This window comes from Ptychodera flava, chromosome 20 (assembly GCF_041260155.1).
Source record: "Ptychodera flava strain L36383 chromosome 20, AS_Pfla_20210202, whole genome shotgun sequence".
In the NCBI taxonomy this organism is placed as follows: domain Eukaryota; kingdom Metazoa; phylum Hemichordata; class Enteropneusta; family Ptychoderidae; genus Ptychodera; species Ptychodera flava.
This window is the reverse complement of record NC_091947.1, coordinates 37,273,815-37,291,290: the sequence shown is the minus strand read 5'-3', so window position 1 is coordinate 37,291,290 and position 17,476 is coordinate 37,273,815. Positions and strand designations below refer to the sequence as shown.

Below are 17,476 nucleotides of genomic sequence, written 5' to 3'. Positions count from 1 at the left end.
GTAAAGAAAGATTTTTCTTTGAAAAATTTTCTTTTTTGAAGAGGGGGTGTGTTATGTAGGTCATTTCCCCCACACTCATCATGACCTGAGTTCAATTAGTCTAGAACATTCTCAAGGTCACTGCCCTCGATGACCTCACAACCTTGAATTCAATTAGTCATGTTTGGAATGTTCTGGAAAGTTGATTAGTTGTGTAAGGGAGATAATTTTAGAACAGTAATTAGCATGTCAATAAAAGTTCTAGATTGTTCTTATATGCCTTTATAAAAGGGACGTGCACAGCTTCCAGTCAGACTTTTGGGATCGTGTCTCTTGTGTGTTACTAAACTCCAGCAGTAGTCATTCTCAAGACTTTTCAAGACCTTCACTGCCAAAGCTGGATTTATACTGTGGACTTTGTGCAAATTCAAGCCTGCAAGCCAAAGGACTGTTCATTCATCCGACTGACTGTTACAACTCTGAGACTGGAGCTTTGCCGTCCCAGCTGAGATAAGTAATCTGTACACTCTTAAAGCTTGTACTCTATCCCTGACTTAGCAATTAGTTTTATTTTGTAATAAATTTTGCTTAAACGTTAACTGCTGAGTTCACCCTTTGTTCGTTTTCTCTGCACGTAACAATATCATCTCACTCCTGTTAAGGTAGTATGCACTCGAAAGTTAAACTTCTGCTCAAACTTTCTAAGGAATCTTTCAACTATTCTCTTTCAACTTCAAGAATAAAAACTCTGGGGTCAACGTGCAAATTTTGGTACTAGAGAAACAAATAACCCAAGATTTATCAATATTTAAAATTCAAAATGGCGTCCACCCCTGTGTTAAAGGGACAAAGTCGGTTATTTTTTCATGAAGTTTGTTTGAAACGAGATACTATTTATATTGTTTGACATGTTTAAAGATAATGAATGGGTGAGCATGCATATATTTGACCCCGGTTTTAGACACGATAAATGAAACCATCATGAAAATGAATTTATGGTTATGACAATTAATTTATTTTCGCGATGGTTTCATCTATTCACAGCCAAGTATTAGCATATGACTGAGACTATGGAATGCTAACAGAAATATACACCAAGTATAACACTAAAACTTGTCTCTCTCATGACAGCGATGGTTTCATGCATTGTGTCTCAAACCTGTGTCGAATAAATGCATGGTCACCCATTCATTCAGTATCTTTCAACATGTCAAACACTGTAAATAGTATCTTGTATCAAACAAAATTCATGAGAAAATGGCCGACTTTGTCCCTTTAACTCTACGGAGTACAAATTTGCGAATTTCAAAAAACGAAGCCAGTGTAAAGTTTTCTTACACCAAGAGCTTTAAAATGAACCCTCACAAGTGGTATATCAGAAGAGAATTGCAAAAGTTTGAATCCGAATATCTGTCCCCGAGCTGCAATCTACCTTAATAAGCCGAGGGAATCCATATTAAATTTGATGTAAAAAAAACAACTGAAACTTCATGATGCACTTACTCTGAATCATCAGAGGTAGATTTTACAAAAAATAATAGATCAATTAAATAAAATGCCTATAATAAAAATTAAATATCAAATTACAGACAATGAAAATAGCGTCAATCACTCTTTGCTCACACTGGGTTAGATGTAGCATGCCAGAATGAATTTACATATGATTTATTACTGGCTTGGTGGTCTTTGGTTTTTCCTGTACAAATCATCACCAACATGTCAAGTTCTGACCAGCGGTTATTGAGATTTTCACCATGTTCACACTTTTGCTGTGCATAAGTATATTTTTGGTATATGATAACTTCAATTAAATGAATTCCCACCTACAGTTTAGTGCATCTACACAGGAAATACAAACTTTGAAGTGTACCACGGTTCTCAAGCTTTGCAACTGGACAAGGGAATTCAAGAATGAAATCTTTGATGCAAAAGTTTGAATCCGAGTTAAAACTGTCCAAAACTACAATATTGCAGGATTTTCACAATTTGAATAAATTTGATATAGATCATCCCAAAGAACCTTCAATTGCAACACCATCAGAAAAGCACTTCCAGAGAATACTAATTTTTGACCAAATTCAGGACAAAATGCTTAAAAATACATATACAACATACATATTTCACCACAATTTGAACAAACTTACTTAAGTTTACCCCTAGAAATTTTCATACCAAGTTTCAAAGCAATTGGACAAGCTGTTTTAGAGATTTTTGACTAAGGCTGAGGCTAGCGATAGGAAGACTAATAAATTTTAACTAGAATGAACTCTGGCATGTGAAAATCAATCTCATCCAAGAAAATGCAACAAATAAACAAATAGCACTTGTTATCAATGTTATTATATAAATGTTTTTTGGCAGGTATAGTAAAATGAAAACAAAAAATAGAAGTATAACAATCATGATTTTATACAACAATTTTGAATAGAAGAGACAGACAACTTCTACTGCTGAAATAATCAAAAATGTTTGCTTTCTTGCTGACCATACAGTCAAGACTGTGACTGTTTGCACGGATAAAAACAACATGCATATTTCACCACAATTTGAACAAACTTACCTAAGTTTACCCCTAGAAATTTTCATACCAAGTTTCAAAGCAATTGGACAAGCTGTTTCAGAGATTTTTGACCAAGGCTGAGGCTAGCGATAGGAAGACTAATAAGCTGTTTCAGAGATTTTTGACTAAAAATTGTATAAAGTTGCCTAAAAATACAAAATTTAAATTTTACCACAATTTTAATTGTAATCTGACTGATATATCAACCATACGATCATGCATACCAAGTTTCAAAAGCAATCTGTTTCAGAGAAGATACTTTTTTGACCGAAAATTGTATAAAAGTGCCCTAGAAATACATATATAAAAATTTCACAACAATTTGAAGAAACACAACTAAGGTCACCCCCAGAAATGTGCACATAAAATTTCAAAGTAATCAAACATGCAGTTTCAGGAATAATGATTTTTTTGACAAAAAATAGGGAAATTTGCCTTAAAAATATGAAATTTCACCGAAATTTAACAAATCTGACTGAGGTCAACCCTAGGATAATGCATACAAAGTTTCAAAGGAATTGCTCTAGCATTTTGAGAGAAGATTTTTTGACTAACAATGGAAAATCGCCCCAAAATATACAAATTTCACCACAATTTGAACAAATCTAACGTAAGTCACCTAAAGGAACTTCATACCAATTTTCAAACAAAACTGGTCACAGAATTTTTGCAATTTGCAGGATTTTGCTTATTTATACCTCATTTGCATATTTTGACACTAATATGTTCCCTTCAATAATTCACACTTCTACCCCTTCATGCACCTCTACACCATATATTAATAAGATGGTATGTGCTGCAGTTTTCCAGTTTTTGATGTGGACATACATACATACATACACACACACACACACACACAAACATACATGCATCCACATATACAGACGCCAAAGTATTACCATATAAGCTCTTGTTGGTAAATATACATATACCAAGTGTTAGCTAAAAACTTAAATTGACTTTATCACAATAGGTTTCAAAAAGCATGAATATTTCTGACTGTAGTGTATGGCTGAAGAACAATCGAAAGTTAAATATCTCTCAGTTCACAAACAGGTCCACTTATGGTTTGTTTGTATACCGTAAACCAGAAAGTGTTTAATAGAATGTAAACAGACACAGTTTTGTCCTACTATGAATCATACAGATGGACACATACTTATGATTGAGTATATGTTTTTCATGATGAGATTATATACCGGTATACACTTAGTGTGACAGTTTTCGGACGACCTCAGTTTTCGGACATTTAGTGACATGCTGTTAGTTACACTCACTTCGCTCCGTATCGATAGCGTTTTACAGGTCATGTGACCTCATATTAAATCAGGTGACACTGTTGTCCCGTTTTTGATAGTCTTTTTTGTAGAAGCTATTGAGGGCGCTACGAGCAGCGGTCACAAATTGTCGTCCGACACCGCCTCAGTGATACTGTCAACATACTGCTGTCAGGTCAAGGTAACTGAAATTTTGACTAAAGTCCTGATTTAGCATTGAATTTTGAATGTGGGGGAGAATAATGATTTTGAAAATATTCTTTCCATCGTTCGCTACGACTGCATGTAGTTTTAATGAAAACTGCGCAGTTGTTTTGAGAAAAAAAGTACATTTAATGAACGTAAGAAGTGTACAAGTTTTCGGACAGACAATATTTAGCATAATCGTGTGAACGTAGTAAGTGACTTACCGCGTAAGCCGAGCTTCCCAAACAAACTGTAGTCGATCGGTCAAGCCTTCTTTTTATTCATGTAGTTTAAAACTACTGCATAGTTACATTGAGGACAGTTTTATACACTTTGAAATATATTTTTTCCAAAACATTATTTTATTCAACAGGGTGTCATTGATTTATCTTCTTATATTAGCTTTGATAAAAAAATCAACAACAACAATAACAATAATAATATAAACTTCATAATCTGAGTTTTTATGACATTGTGTTTTTTAAACGTTTTTCACTAAGGCTTGAGTGAAAAAAATGTATTTCTCAGTTTTGTAAGGCCAAACTGTGTGTGAGGTAGCAAGCAACATTCAAACTTTTTTTAAACCATGTAATCACACTGAGAGAGAGAGAGAGAGAGAGAGAGAGAGAGAGAGAGAGAGAGTTTATATGATTGAAATAATAAATGTTTTATTTTGTCAACTTAACATTGATCTTACTTGCTGCATGCCATGCCCAGGGGAGCTCAGAGGAGACTGTCGGAGGTCCTGGTGGGCAGCAAGTAAGTGAGCACCAGCAATTAAGTGAGAGGACATGTTTCTGGGGATACTAGTGATGGGGAGATACAAACAGCTCTGATCCTCCCCTCCAAAAATTGTAAAAGTTCAAAAATACTTTAGAATAAGTAATTTTTATAAATGACATGCTAAATTTTGATGTCAAATTTTGAAAATTTTTCCGTTGGCTTCACCTGTTAATAGAAATACACAACATAACCTCTATCATCAAATCAGAAAGTGAAGACCCTGACAATCTGAAATGTATGTCCCTCACAGTAACATGCCATATTGTTCATTCCTAATTTTTATTTTGATTAATTTATGAAATGTCTATATAAAAATTACGGTGATAACTATCTAAAACTGAATACTACGAGAAAGGAAACCATTTAAGAATCTAAAAGCACCATCAAATTATCCTCATCAAGTAAACTGAATCAGTAATTACTATGGACGTCTTTCCTACCCCATGCTAATTGCTATGACATACAAATCTACACAATGAGTGACCACTGATCAAACTTGACAGGCAAATAATTCCATATGATGAAATATACTAGCTATTTTTATTAAATAATGCTTGTGCGATTCTAATACAAACAAAATATGCAATGGAAACAATTATAAGTAATACTCACTGAACAAACTTAGCGAAGTTAGCCACACCGTACGATACAAGGTGCCCAAAACAACACACACAGACAGCCCATGTGCGCTAAAGTAAGCGCCACACACGTTGAAATATGGTTGAGTCGTCAATGGATTAAACATAACTAATTATCATGAAATATTCTTATATACAGCTTTCTAAACACATCGAAATTAAAAATTGGTGGTTTGAAGCTCATAATCACATTCCGAACACGACGTCCGATTTCTGTGATTGCAGTCCGATTACTACGCCCTCAACACGGGGTCAAAACTTTGGCAACTTTGACCCCGAAATACCACTCCCGTCGTGTTAACTGAGTTTGAGGATAACCAATATAAAGTTTAGAAAGGTATGGTAATAAGATTTTGTATTGCTGGTCATTTACGAAACGACTTTGGGCAAAATTCACTACCCTGTCCGAAAACTGTCACACTGAGTGTACTATGCATTTGTAAATCATACTTTAGATTTTTTTGACTGGCTTTTTAAAATTTTATAACCTGAATTACTGAGTACTTGCAAAGCAAATCCCTGAGACTAAACATTACAAAGTCCACTTAAGACATTCAAACTCTCTGCAAAATTCAGTTTTCAGGTTGGCAAATGTCTATACATATTGTTCAGAGTTAGGTTGTTGATTTCCAGTTCTTTCTGAAGTTACTGAAAGAAAGTTTCTTAAGTTGTTTAGCAGCTTGTCTGGTATGTTTTTTATACAGGGTGATGTTGGTAGAAGCAGGCAGCATATCGTGTGTAGTTTCATCCTCACAGTCACTGACTCTGCTGCGATCCAAGTACGTCTCATGAACAGTTTTATAAGCAGAACTACTCATCTGGAAATTCCTGGGCAGTGTCTTTGCTTGGTCCTGGAACTCTCTCTCTGTTTCAAAAAGAAAAATTGTATTCAGTTATTACAGCCCTGTACATGTGAATTTGAGTTACTTTCAAGGTGCACAAACAATAATAAAATGTGCACACTTCCCTATTATTTGTGTCTGAAAATAAAAACCAATAATATACAGATTGCTACATGTCCTAAATATCAAATATGAAGACATAATTGCAATAGCTGTTCTATTTCTTGACAAAAAAATATATTTAGTAAACCAGTAGTGCTGAGCTTGTCTTTCTCAGCCCTGACCTCTGGCACAGTATAGTTTATATCATGCCCCTTATGAATAGCGTCTGTGAGTGGTTGACAACAGTAAGATGTACGTTATTTGGCATTTTAATGGAGGCAATACAGTAAGTGTTCAACGAGGAGTCACTAATCCATAATGGCATTTTTCAACCACAATGGACCAGGACTACGATTGGCAATGCACTGTCCTGAATCATTTTTACTTCTGTTACTCTGTTAGCTTGGATTTGATCACTTCCATTAGTGATGATGAAGAATCAGTGTATGGTGGTGATGGTTGCAATTTTCAGAACAGTTGGCTTGCTGTGCACTATACTATGCAGGTCTTTATAGGACTGAACCCAAGTTGATTCACTTTTCTTGGGTGTCCGCGGCAGTAACTGGCTGCGGGCTTCCACGTTCACCCCCTAGTCTATGCGACAGTCTTCCAAAGTACATTGCGTCAATTTGGTGACATTGACCTAAACTTTTTTGATATTGATACTCCCACAGACTTGTAGTCTACTGGCTTGGACCTATCCTTGGTTACTATGTATGCTACACTCTCAACCGAAGTAGGTTTCTGTTGGGAGCTTGGTGTGCAATGTTACCGAGGAAATTAAGGTCCCTTACTAACAGAATTTGGGCAAGTCTAGGGTCTTTATCGCATCATGACAATGGGTAAAATGTTGTTTGTATAAATGTTTCATGAAGTCAATATGTTGAAGTGTGTATAAGTTTATTATTTGTAATATTACAAATTTTAGTTTGAAAGAAAAAATGCACTAATAAATATGCCCACATTTTACTTCCATTCCCCCAGTTTTCAATTTCTAGCTCTCACTACTTTATTTCATGAGGGATTTTTTCTCTTGCAGTTCATGAGCTAGAGTAATCCCTGCTACAAACCAAAGTTGAGGAAATTAGTCCTAGAACTTCACAGTGACTATCTCATCATAATACACAGAATACATTACTATTGTAGGGTAATGTATTTCAATATTGTGATAGGGAAGATAACTTTGTACTGAGAAAATAGAGAAATTTCAATTTTGCCAAATATGTGAACAAGTGAGCTAAAAGCTAACAATGCAGTGTACTGTAAATTTGTGCAAACTTTAAATGAATTAAGTCAGGGTGTGAGTAAATTATTATAGCCCTTTGCACAAAATGACATCTTTTGATCGGTTGACAAAATAAATCAAGGTGCATTTGTCTTTCAAAGGGTGTTGTCCCCACATACAAGTTTCAGACAAATAGGTCAACCATGTCCAAGAAACAGCTCAGGACAGAAGGACGGATGGACAGATGCATGGACGCACTGATGAGAAGAACCCCAATCCATAAGTCTTCATTCCAGACTTAATTATGTAGCCATGATAGCATGTTACATGTTTCCTACACAATTATTTTATTCTTGCACAAGTACCTTGTGAGTTTTCCTTTGTACTAGATGGATCATTTGAACCAAAGGATATCTTCCTTACTGACGTCAGCCTTTTAAAAGAAAATGAACCAGAGGCACTCCTTTTTTCCTGAAAATCAAGAAATGAAAATTATTGCAAAATAACATGTGCATGAATGGTTGTGAGTTTACATGTTCACATTTTAAGTTGCTTATTTTGTGCAGTCTACAGGATATGAGCGGGGTTTATAAAGAATGTAAGCCAATAATATTGCGAAGGTACTGAAAAAGATATTTTCGGTACTTTTTACACCAAATCATAGGATTGATTCCATTGTCATATGCATGTGGTAGTACGTTATTGAAAACACCAGGTTTTGGTTTAATTTATGATTTCCATGGTTAATTGATGCTAGAATATTTTATGGATGGGCACAGAATACTTGGTTTAAAATGAAACACCTACTAGTTCTCTTTCCTGGAGATAAAACTTTCCGTTTCCTTTCCACTGACTTTGGGCCTGACAGACATTTTCAAAATCATCCAAGACTCTCTGTATGGGTTTACTGGTGCTACTTGGTTTCTTGTCATTCCTTGAATGTGGTGAACAGCTTACATATTCCACTAACACATAGTCCTTTGCTCTGCTGGTCTTCCGTCTAGCTTTAGCCATTGCCTGAAATAAAATCCATCTTGTAATCAACCAATCAAATATATTTTTTGACGCCAAAGTCCCAAATGCAGTAGTGTTCAATGACAAGTCAGAGCTGTTAACTATCTGCCACTAAACTGAAAAGTTTTGATGTTCTTCTTAAAAGTAAGTATGCCAGGCCCTTTTTTCTTCCTGGTTAAACTTACCTGAATTGTATTTTTTCTTGAAGATCTCGTCTCAAGATTAAAAAAATAATGACAACATCACTGTTCGCTCCCATATAGTTATCAAAACAAGTCAACAATTGTATGAAACATGGACATACATATACAGATAGACTGACATACACAGACTGGCACAGAGTGATGACATTGACCCCAAGTGTGCCTTGGCCCATGGAGAGTGATAAAGATATAAAAAACAGCTGAATGTAATGATAAAATAGTTAAGTATAGGCCTATACAGGCAGTGAGAGTGAATATGTTACAGCAATTTGATTAGTTTCTTTTCCTTTTCTATACTTCTGTGATAATCTTTAAGACAATCAATCTGCAAGGCAGTATAAGTATTGACAAATATTACAAGCACACAGTAAACTGTTCTTGATTTTTCATTTACAATATTTGACATAGACTGAAATACATAACATGCAACCAATGTTTACACTTTGCCCATACACCAGATACATGGAGAAATTTCAACATACAATCATCAACTCAGAAACTCTGCAGGGAAAAGTAAACATTGTTTTCTTCCAGAACAGCTGGTGCATCCACATCTGGAACAACTTACAAACTTAACCAATTACACAAGGATGATGACACAAGAGATAAAGTTAAACTGTGGTGAACTTGACTATTCCTTTCAAATCCTTACCTAACTTGACATCTTAAACTAAAATACACTGCATGGTTAATTGCGCACAAAAATACATTGGGGTGGACCATTTGATAAGGGGTGGTGTCTGGAAGATCGATGAGGTACATTATCTTTTTTATCCGATCCATTGTACATTCTTTTTTCCCCACTCTCCCACCTTTTCTTTTTGTCAAACCTTCTCTGGCTGGATTTTTTATTGGCATTTGTTTGGAATTTTTTCAAAATCTGCCAGGATTTTTTTACCGCATTTCAACACCAAATACAGTTTACCATATAAAATGCTTACTAAATCACCACATTATATACTCTTAGTTCCAGTAGGTATAAAATTACCAAAAAAATCTTAAAAATACAAAATGAAAGATATCCCAGTAAAACTGTCAGTTTCACAAAGTTGCCCCAAAAATTCAAAATTCCGGATTTCAACTTAATTTCAATATATCTTATTAACAAAAACCCTAAGAACAGGTTTACTAAATATCAAAGCAATCAGACTGGTAAATTTTGAGAAACAAATTTTTTGACTAAAATGAGAAAAATTGCCCCCCCCCCCCCCCCCAAAAATACAAAATTGCAGATTTCATCCTAATTTTGAATATATCTAATTTTAACATAAACCCTAGGAACCTGTACACTAGATATCAAAGCTACCAGATCAGAAGTTTTAGGAGAAAAAATTTTTGACCAAAAAGGCAAAAATTGCCCCCAAAATAAAAAAAATTGCCAGTTTCAACATAACTTCAATACATTATATTGAGATTAATCTTAGATACCTGTATACCAAATATCAAAGCTATCAAATCAGTAGTTTTTGGATAAAAAATTTTTTTATCAAAAATTGGGAAAATTGCCCCAAAATTACAAATATGACAATATCAATACAATTTGTACAAGCATGACTGAGGTCATCCTGAGGAACATGAATATTAAGTTTCATAGCAATCACACGAGTGATTTCAGAGAACAAGATTTTTTGACTAAAAATGGAAAAAATACCCTAAAAATACAAACATGCAAATTTCATCCCAATTTTTGCACACATAATTTAGAATACCTAAAGAAATCTGCATACCAAGTTTCAACCAAATCTGACCAATGCTTACTGAGTTTTAGCCATTTGCAGGATTTTTCCTTTTTTTCCCCTCATTTGCATATTTTTGGCACTGACATGTTCATTTGAACAAATTCACATCTCCACCCCTAGGTGCACCTGTACACTAAATACTAAGACAGTAGGTGCTACGGTTTAGGAGTTTTTGATGTGGACGGACATACATACATACATACATACGTACATACATACATGTACATACATACAGACGACATTTTTACACCTTATACGAATACCTCCCATTTGTATATATACATATGCATATATATGGGAGCTAAAAATTGTTTGAATGATGGTCGATCTTGTCGACTTTCAGAGTTATGATTTTTTTAGAATTAAAATATACTTGATTTTCGTGACAAATGGTCACAAAAATTACAACATATGGCTAAGAGTCATTTTTTTGGGTATCCCTATGAAAAAATATTGTTGTATAAGAACATTAATTCTCTAACTCATCTGCTTTCAAATACTTTTTGTGCAATATATTGTAAGAGTAAGGTATAAGGAGCTTTAGATTTCCTTACACAGAGACTTGAAAATGCCAAAAATTTTGTGAGACACGAGTTGAAATTGGACGGCCGGCACGCGCAGCACCATATGTACAATTCCAGTCAAAAAGCTATTTTTTGCCATTTTCAAACTACTGTAACTTTCAGAGTTTTTAAGCTAGCTCTGTCAAATTTTGAACAGTTAATATTGAGAGATAATGCAAAAGAATACATGCAATTAAGATTTGTAAAATTACTTGAATTTTGTGTTTGAGATACACTGACAATCAAGGAGAGCCAAAAAATATTTAATGGAATGTCTGTAAAAATAGCCATTTTCCCCCATTTTCAAATAGCTGTAACTCTCAGAGATTTTAGGCTAGCTGTACCAAATTTTGGACAGATAACCTTGAGTAATAACAGAAAAGAAAAAAAAACATTTTAGATCTGTAAAATTTCTTAAATGTTACATTGAGAAATTCTGATATTCAAAAAACCAGAAATCATAGGAATATGAATAAAATACGTCATTGTTCAACTGATCAACTCACACAATAATCCCCCTGGAGCTGTCCTGTTTTACACAAGAATATTACATCCCCCCCCCAAAAAATACCGTGGCCGAAAACGACACAGACCCTCTTCAGTTTGTAATTGCGTCGTTCTGTTTGAGCTGCGTCGTTCTGTTTTGACCTGCGCTCTTCAGTTTGTAATTGCGTCGTTCTGTTTGAGCTGCGTCGTTCTGTTTTGACCTGCGCTCTTCAGTTTGTAATTGCGTCGTTCTGTTTGAGCTGCGTCATTCTGTTTCGACCTGCGCTCTTCAGTTTGTAATTGCGTCGTTCTGTTTGAGCTGCGTCGTTCTGTTTCGACCTGCGCTCTTCAGTTTGTAATTGTGTCGTTCTGTTTGAGCTGCGTCGTTCTGTTTGACCTGCGCTCTTCAGTTTGTAATTGCGTCGTTCTGTTTGAGCTGCGTCGTTCTGTTTCGACCTGCGCTCTTCAGTTTGTAATTGCATCGTTCTGTTTGAGCTGCGTCGTTCTGTTTTGACCTGCGCTCTTCAGTTTGTAATTGCGTCGTTCTGTTTGAGCTGCGTCGTTCTGTTTTGACCTGCGCTCTTCAGTTTGTAATTGCGTCGTTCTGTTTGAGCTGCGTCGTTCTGGTTGATCTGTGCTCTTAAGTTTGTTTTCAGCATAACACGGAAGTACTGGAGTAAACATTTTGTAACAAACATTGAACGGTCACTTGGAGAATATGCAACTTGGCATGGGTGCCCGTGGAGTCATAGGTAGTAGAGGGAGAGCAACTCCACACATCGTTCACATATTGGTTGTTTGCGTTTAATGTATGGTGGTGTGTATTTTTTGTTTCACTGTCTTGTGTACAGAACAGAATAGGTACGGCGAGACAGCTGAATATGAATGTCAGTGCAGTCTGTACAATGGCAATTTAGGTACGGCGAGACAGCTAAATATGAATGTCAGTGCAGTCTGTACTCCAGAGTAGAGACACTGCGTACGACACTAATGCTATGTTTGCCAGACTTTCTTTATCAATCGCCTCAAGTCAGGTTCAGTGGATAAATTTCGTGGTATATAAACGGCAGATTGTACGTATTCTTTCATTCTGGAAGCTAGGATGTCTAACTTTGTTCTATTGTGTTAAAGGTTGTTCGTATTGTGTTACTAGACATATATATATATATATATATATACATATATCGGAGTGTATATTGCCACGCGCGTGGCAATAGCCAAGTTGCCTATTGCTACGCGCGTGGCAATAGCCAAGGTGGCTATTGACACGCTTAGATTTTTTCGGAGACATATTTTGTCAACTGATGAAGTAAACTTTTCCCAGTTTGTGTAGAAATTAGTTCAAGTAAGTGTAATTGTATATTTCTGCCACGATTCACCTTGCGCTCAGAAAGTTCATGAAGTTGGTCTGATGGTCGACGAAGGGGACGACCGGTCAACAGCGTCACCGGTGTAGCGACCTTTCACATATTAACCAGCTTGATTTGGGTAAATTATTTCCGATAAAACTTTGAAATTCGAATTAAAAGGGCCTTGGCAACAATTTTTATAATAAAAGTTTAAAAGACAAATAGGTCCCCAAGTTTTCAGCTGCAGACGATCTTTTTCTTTTTATCAATCAAAGTAATGGTTGCTTAGTCTTTGGGAAACTGACACTGACAACTCTCCATATGGACGTGTACATATAGTTTAAACTCAGTACAATTAAATTACCATATAAGGGCCAGAAACGCCATTCCCCGGGCTTTTATTACTGGACATGTTTTTCGAAGCTTGGTAGCCCTCTTCGAGACTCAAATAACCCTCACAAATATTTGTTCTGTAATTGTGACAGTAAAGGAATATGCAAATCGCCAGTGAACTCTTCTGGTTTTTCTTCAGGAAAACAATGTGTAGTCTGGTATAAATTTCGATAAAATTTTTTCTGCGTGTTTAAAATTTCATTTAAATCTGTAGATGCTTGAAGTTTACGAATGTGATTTTTGTAATGATTTCTCTTTTCAAGCTTCAAAAAATAAGCATTGCTTTTTTCACCAAGCTCATGTCATCTTACTCTAGCAAGTTGAATAATACCTTGTGTTTTGACTTCGTAAATATCATCTAAAGCTCTCTGAACTTCATCAATGTCTTTTCATGTTTTTCTATTTCACTTTCTTAATTTCGAGGTCCTTTTTTGTTGCTCCAGCTTTTTTCCCTTGTGTCTTTGACACTTAGCCCGTTTTTTGCTGTATTTTATACAAAAGTCCATGATTTTATACTATTTAAGCCTTGGATCAAGAACGTCAGTGAAATCTTGTCCCAAATATTTTTTTTCATGCTGCAAACCTTCGAGCAACCAATAATCGCATACAGAAGGAACAGAAGTATGCGATACACTTACAAATGCCAGACTTCACAAAGCTACAATAGCTCGCAATCAGATCAAATGAGCATACGCAAACACAACAAGACTAAACCGTAGACATAGCTTCCGTAATTGAACAACAAACTTCAGTGGAACAACATATTAACACACAAAATCAATCAATCATTCAACATGTCTCACCAATCAAAAATGAATTTTAAGTGACTGATGAAGAAAACTCTGTTTCCAAATGTAGCTTCAAAGGATCGCAGTGTAACGCTAGTCTCTCCGCTCCGATGTGGGTTAACAGCCAGACACTGAAGACACGTAAATTACGGGTACGTCTCGCCATGGCTAATCAACCCTTTACATAAAACAGCTAAGCATTATATACACACACATAGAATCATACACAAAACGCAAAGAATTCACATATGAACGATGTGAGGAGTTGCTTTCCCTTTATTACATTCGCCATGGCTAACAAATACTCCCATAAAACAATCAAACATGATAGTTGATACACGCTCACAATATACACAATATCATACACAGAATGCATACAACTCAGATATGAACGATGTGTGGAGTTGCTTTCCCTTTATTACAACAAAACAAACTGAAGAGCGACGATCAAACAGAACGATACAGTTCAAACAGTACGACGCAATTACAAACTGAAGAGCGCAGGTCAAAACAGAACGACGCAGCTCAAACAGAACGACGCAATTACAAACTGAAGAGCGCAGGTCAAAACAGAACGACGCAGCTCAAACAGAACGACGCAATTACAAACTGAAGAGCGCAGGTCAAAACAGAACGACGCAGCTCAAACAGAATGACGCAATTACAAACTGAAGAGCGCAGGTCAAAACAGAACGACGCAGCTCAAACAGAACGACGCAATTACAAACTGAAGAGCGCAGTTCAAAACAGAACGACGCAGCTCAAACAGAACGACGCAATTACAAACTGAAGAGCTCAGATCAAAACAGAACGACGCAGCTCTAACAGAACGACGCAATTACAAACTGAAGAGGGTCTGTGTCGTTTTCGGCCACGGTAAAAAAAAGCTGTCATGTTGTACTCAAATTTTCCTTTGGCGTTTAAAATCTAGAGTCAGGGTTGACTTTTTTCATTGCTGTTGGTTCTTTCCTTAAATTTTTCAATCTCTCTTCATTTGCCCTGCCTTTCAACTTGTTTTTCAATTCCTGATTCCTGCACCACCAATAGTGTCTTTCATTTTCCCTGGTTTACGTTAATGCTGTTTAAAAACAAAGGTTGCTTTATACATACATTTATTACCATGGCATGCTGACTTTATTCCCATACATCATTGAAAGAGTATTCATTTCTGTTGTTATATATCTTTTTGTAAATTTTGTGTAACATCAACAGATGAACCAGATATGAACTGAAAATGCTCACGTGTTTCATTATATATTGCAGTTATGTGTAAATTTGAACCTTTGCCACATGTTTGCAACTTCATTGAAAGTATTATGATCAACATAATGAACAATAATCACCGCCGATTAATTCTAAAAGGTCATGAAGTATACAAATATGTAATTAGCTGAAATAAAAATATTAAAGTTCTTTGACTGCTGTCATTGTATCACCATTTTATATAGCAAGTGTAATTACCGTTGGCCAAGTCCTTCAAGCCATATATGCTGAGCTGTGAAAGCTCATTAGATACGCAAATTATAAATTAGCTGACATGAAAATGTGAAATGACTTTGATATTGTTTTAACCAGGTACCATAATCATCAATGTACATAGTTTGCCAACTTTGATCAAGTAAATCCCAGTATATATCCCTAATAAGCAAAGTTCATTAAATATGTAAATTAGGAATTGGCTTAAGTAAAAATGCTTAATGATTGTCAATAATGTTGTATCATGGTATCTGCAATATATGTAGCAAGTTTTGTCAACTTTGGTCAAGTCAATTCAGATATATATCTCTAATTAGGAAAGTTCATTAAATATGCAAATTAGGAATTGGCTGAAGAGAAAATGCTTAATGACTTTCAATAATATTGTATTATAGTGTCTTTAATGTACATAGCAAGTTTCATGAATTTTGATCAAGTCAATTCAGATAAATATCCCTAATTATGAAAATTCATTTAATATGCAAATTAGGAATTGGCTGAAGTAAAAATGTCTTTTGACTTTCAATAATGTTATATCACAGTATCTTTGATGTATATAGCAAGTTTAAACAACTACAATCAAGTTAATTCAGATACATATCCCTAATTGGGAAAGTTCATTAAATATGCAAATTCGGAATTGGCTGAAGTAAAAATGCTTAAAGACTTTCAAAAATGTTGTATCATAGTAGCTCCAAATACATGTAGCAAGTTTCATCAACGTCGGTCCAGTCAATTCAAATATATATCCCTAATTAGCAAAGTTCATTAAATGTGCAAATTAGGAATTGGCTGCTGTTTAAACGCTTAATGACTTTCAATAATGTTAGATAATAGTATCTTAAATATACATACCAAGTTTGGTCAATTTTGATCGAGTCAAATCAGACATATATCCCTAATTAGAAAAGTTCATTAAATATGCAAATTAGCCACTATCTTTCATGTAACCCCTTAATGGTTCCCACTGCTGATATATCTTGGTGTGATCAACATTTGTAGCAAATCTCATCAAATTGTGTGTAGTTGTTTTTAATGTATATCCGTTTTTTCTAAAATCATTAATTATGCAAATGAGCAAAAAGTATGCAAGCCAGACCCACCAAAAACTAATCAGTTCTTGCCGTTTGCTAACTGAATATATGTACCAGATTTGATTCTGATCTGATAAGCCGTTTTCGAGATATCGGACCAACAGACAGACAGACAGACAGACACACAGACACACAGACAGACAGACAGACAGACAGACAGACATCGCTGTGACATATGCCCATGTGTGTAAACACGTGAGCAAAAAATGAACACAGTTTAATGTTCGTAAAACTACCAGGGTTTGAAAACAGCTGATCGTAGCCTTGGCAGTATAAGGCTGTTCAACAAAGTACGTATGTACAGCAAATTCTCAGTAAATTCCAAACGCACGGACTTTGAAACTACTCAGAACTGACCTAAACACACAGTTTTTGGTGTACGGGTTTATATTTCAATGATAGAATGACTATAAAAAGTAAAATTGACCAAAATTTTGCTCTATTCACTATCACACAACACGTCTGGGTTTTCACTGGTTTGGAAATAACAACAAAAATGTAAACGAAAGATTACATCAGAAAATGGCCATGAAAATGCTTCAAACTTTCCACAAATTTAGAATAACACTTGCTGTTTGGTTTACTAACTCTGATCATTGAAAATTGTCCCCTTATTTTAGCGAAAACCCCTACAAAATGCCGTTTAGGCGCTGAACAGCATACATCTGTGGTTGTAAATGAGAGTTTACGATTGGCACCCTGTGTTCAAGATTGAGATGCAATGTAATATTACCATGCACTGGTCCATGTATAAGTCTTGTTTATTTCGATTTCCCCAG

The 17,476-nt window shown here is 35.4% G+C and overlaps 1 protein-coding gene across 3 annotated transcripts in view; it reads right to left on the bottom strand.

Annotated features, from left to right (window-relative positions):
- Window positions 1-4,644: 4,644 nt before the first annotated feature.
- Window positions 4,645-17,476, bottom strand: part of LOC139120866 (1-phosphatidylinositol 4,5-bisphosphate phosphodiesterase epsilon-1-like) — a 176,136-nt gene continuing 163,304 nt past the window's right edge. For all 3 annotated transcript variants that reach the window (XM_070685485.1, XM_070685486.1, XM_070685487.1), the window contains 3 exons: window positions 8,400-8,609; window positions 7,958-8,063; window positions 4,645-6,288 (listed from right to left, as the gene is read on the bottom strand). In XM_070685485.1, coding sequence (XP_070541586.1) covers window positions 6,038-6,288; window positions 7,958-8,063; window positions 8,400-8,609 — 567 coding nt within the window. In that variant the 3' untranslated portion in view covers window positions 4,645-6,037. The remainder of the gene's footprint in view (window positions 6,289-7,957; window positions 8,064-8,399; window positions 8,610-17,476) is intronic.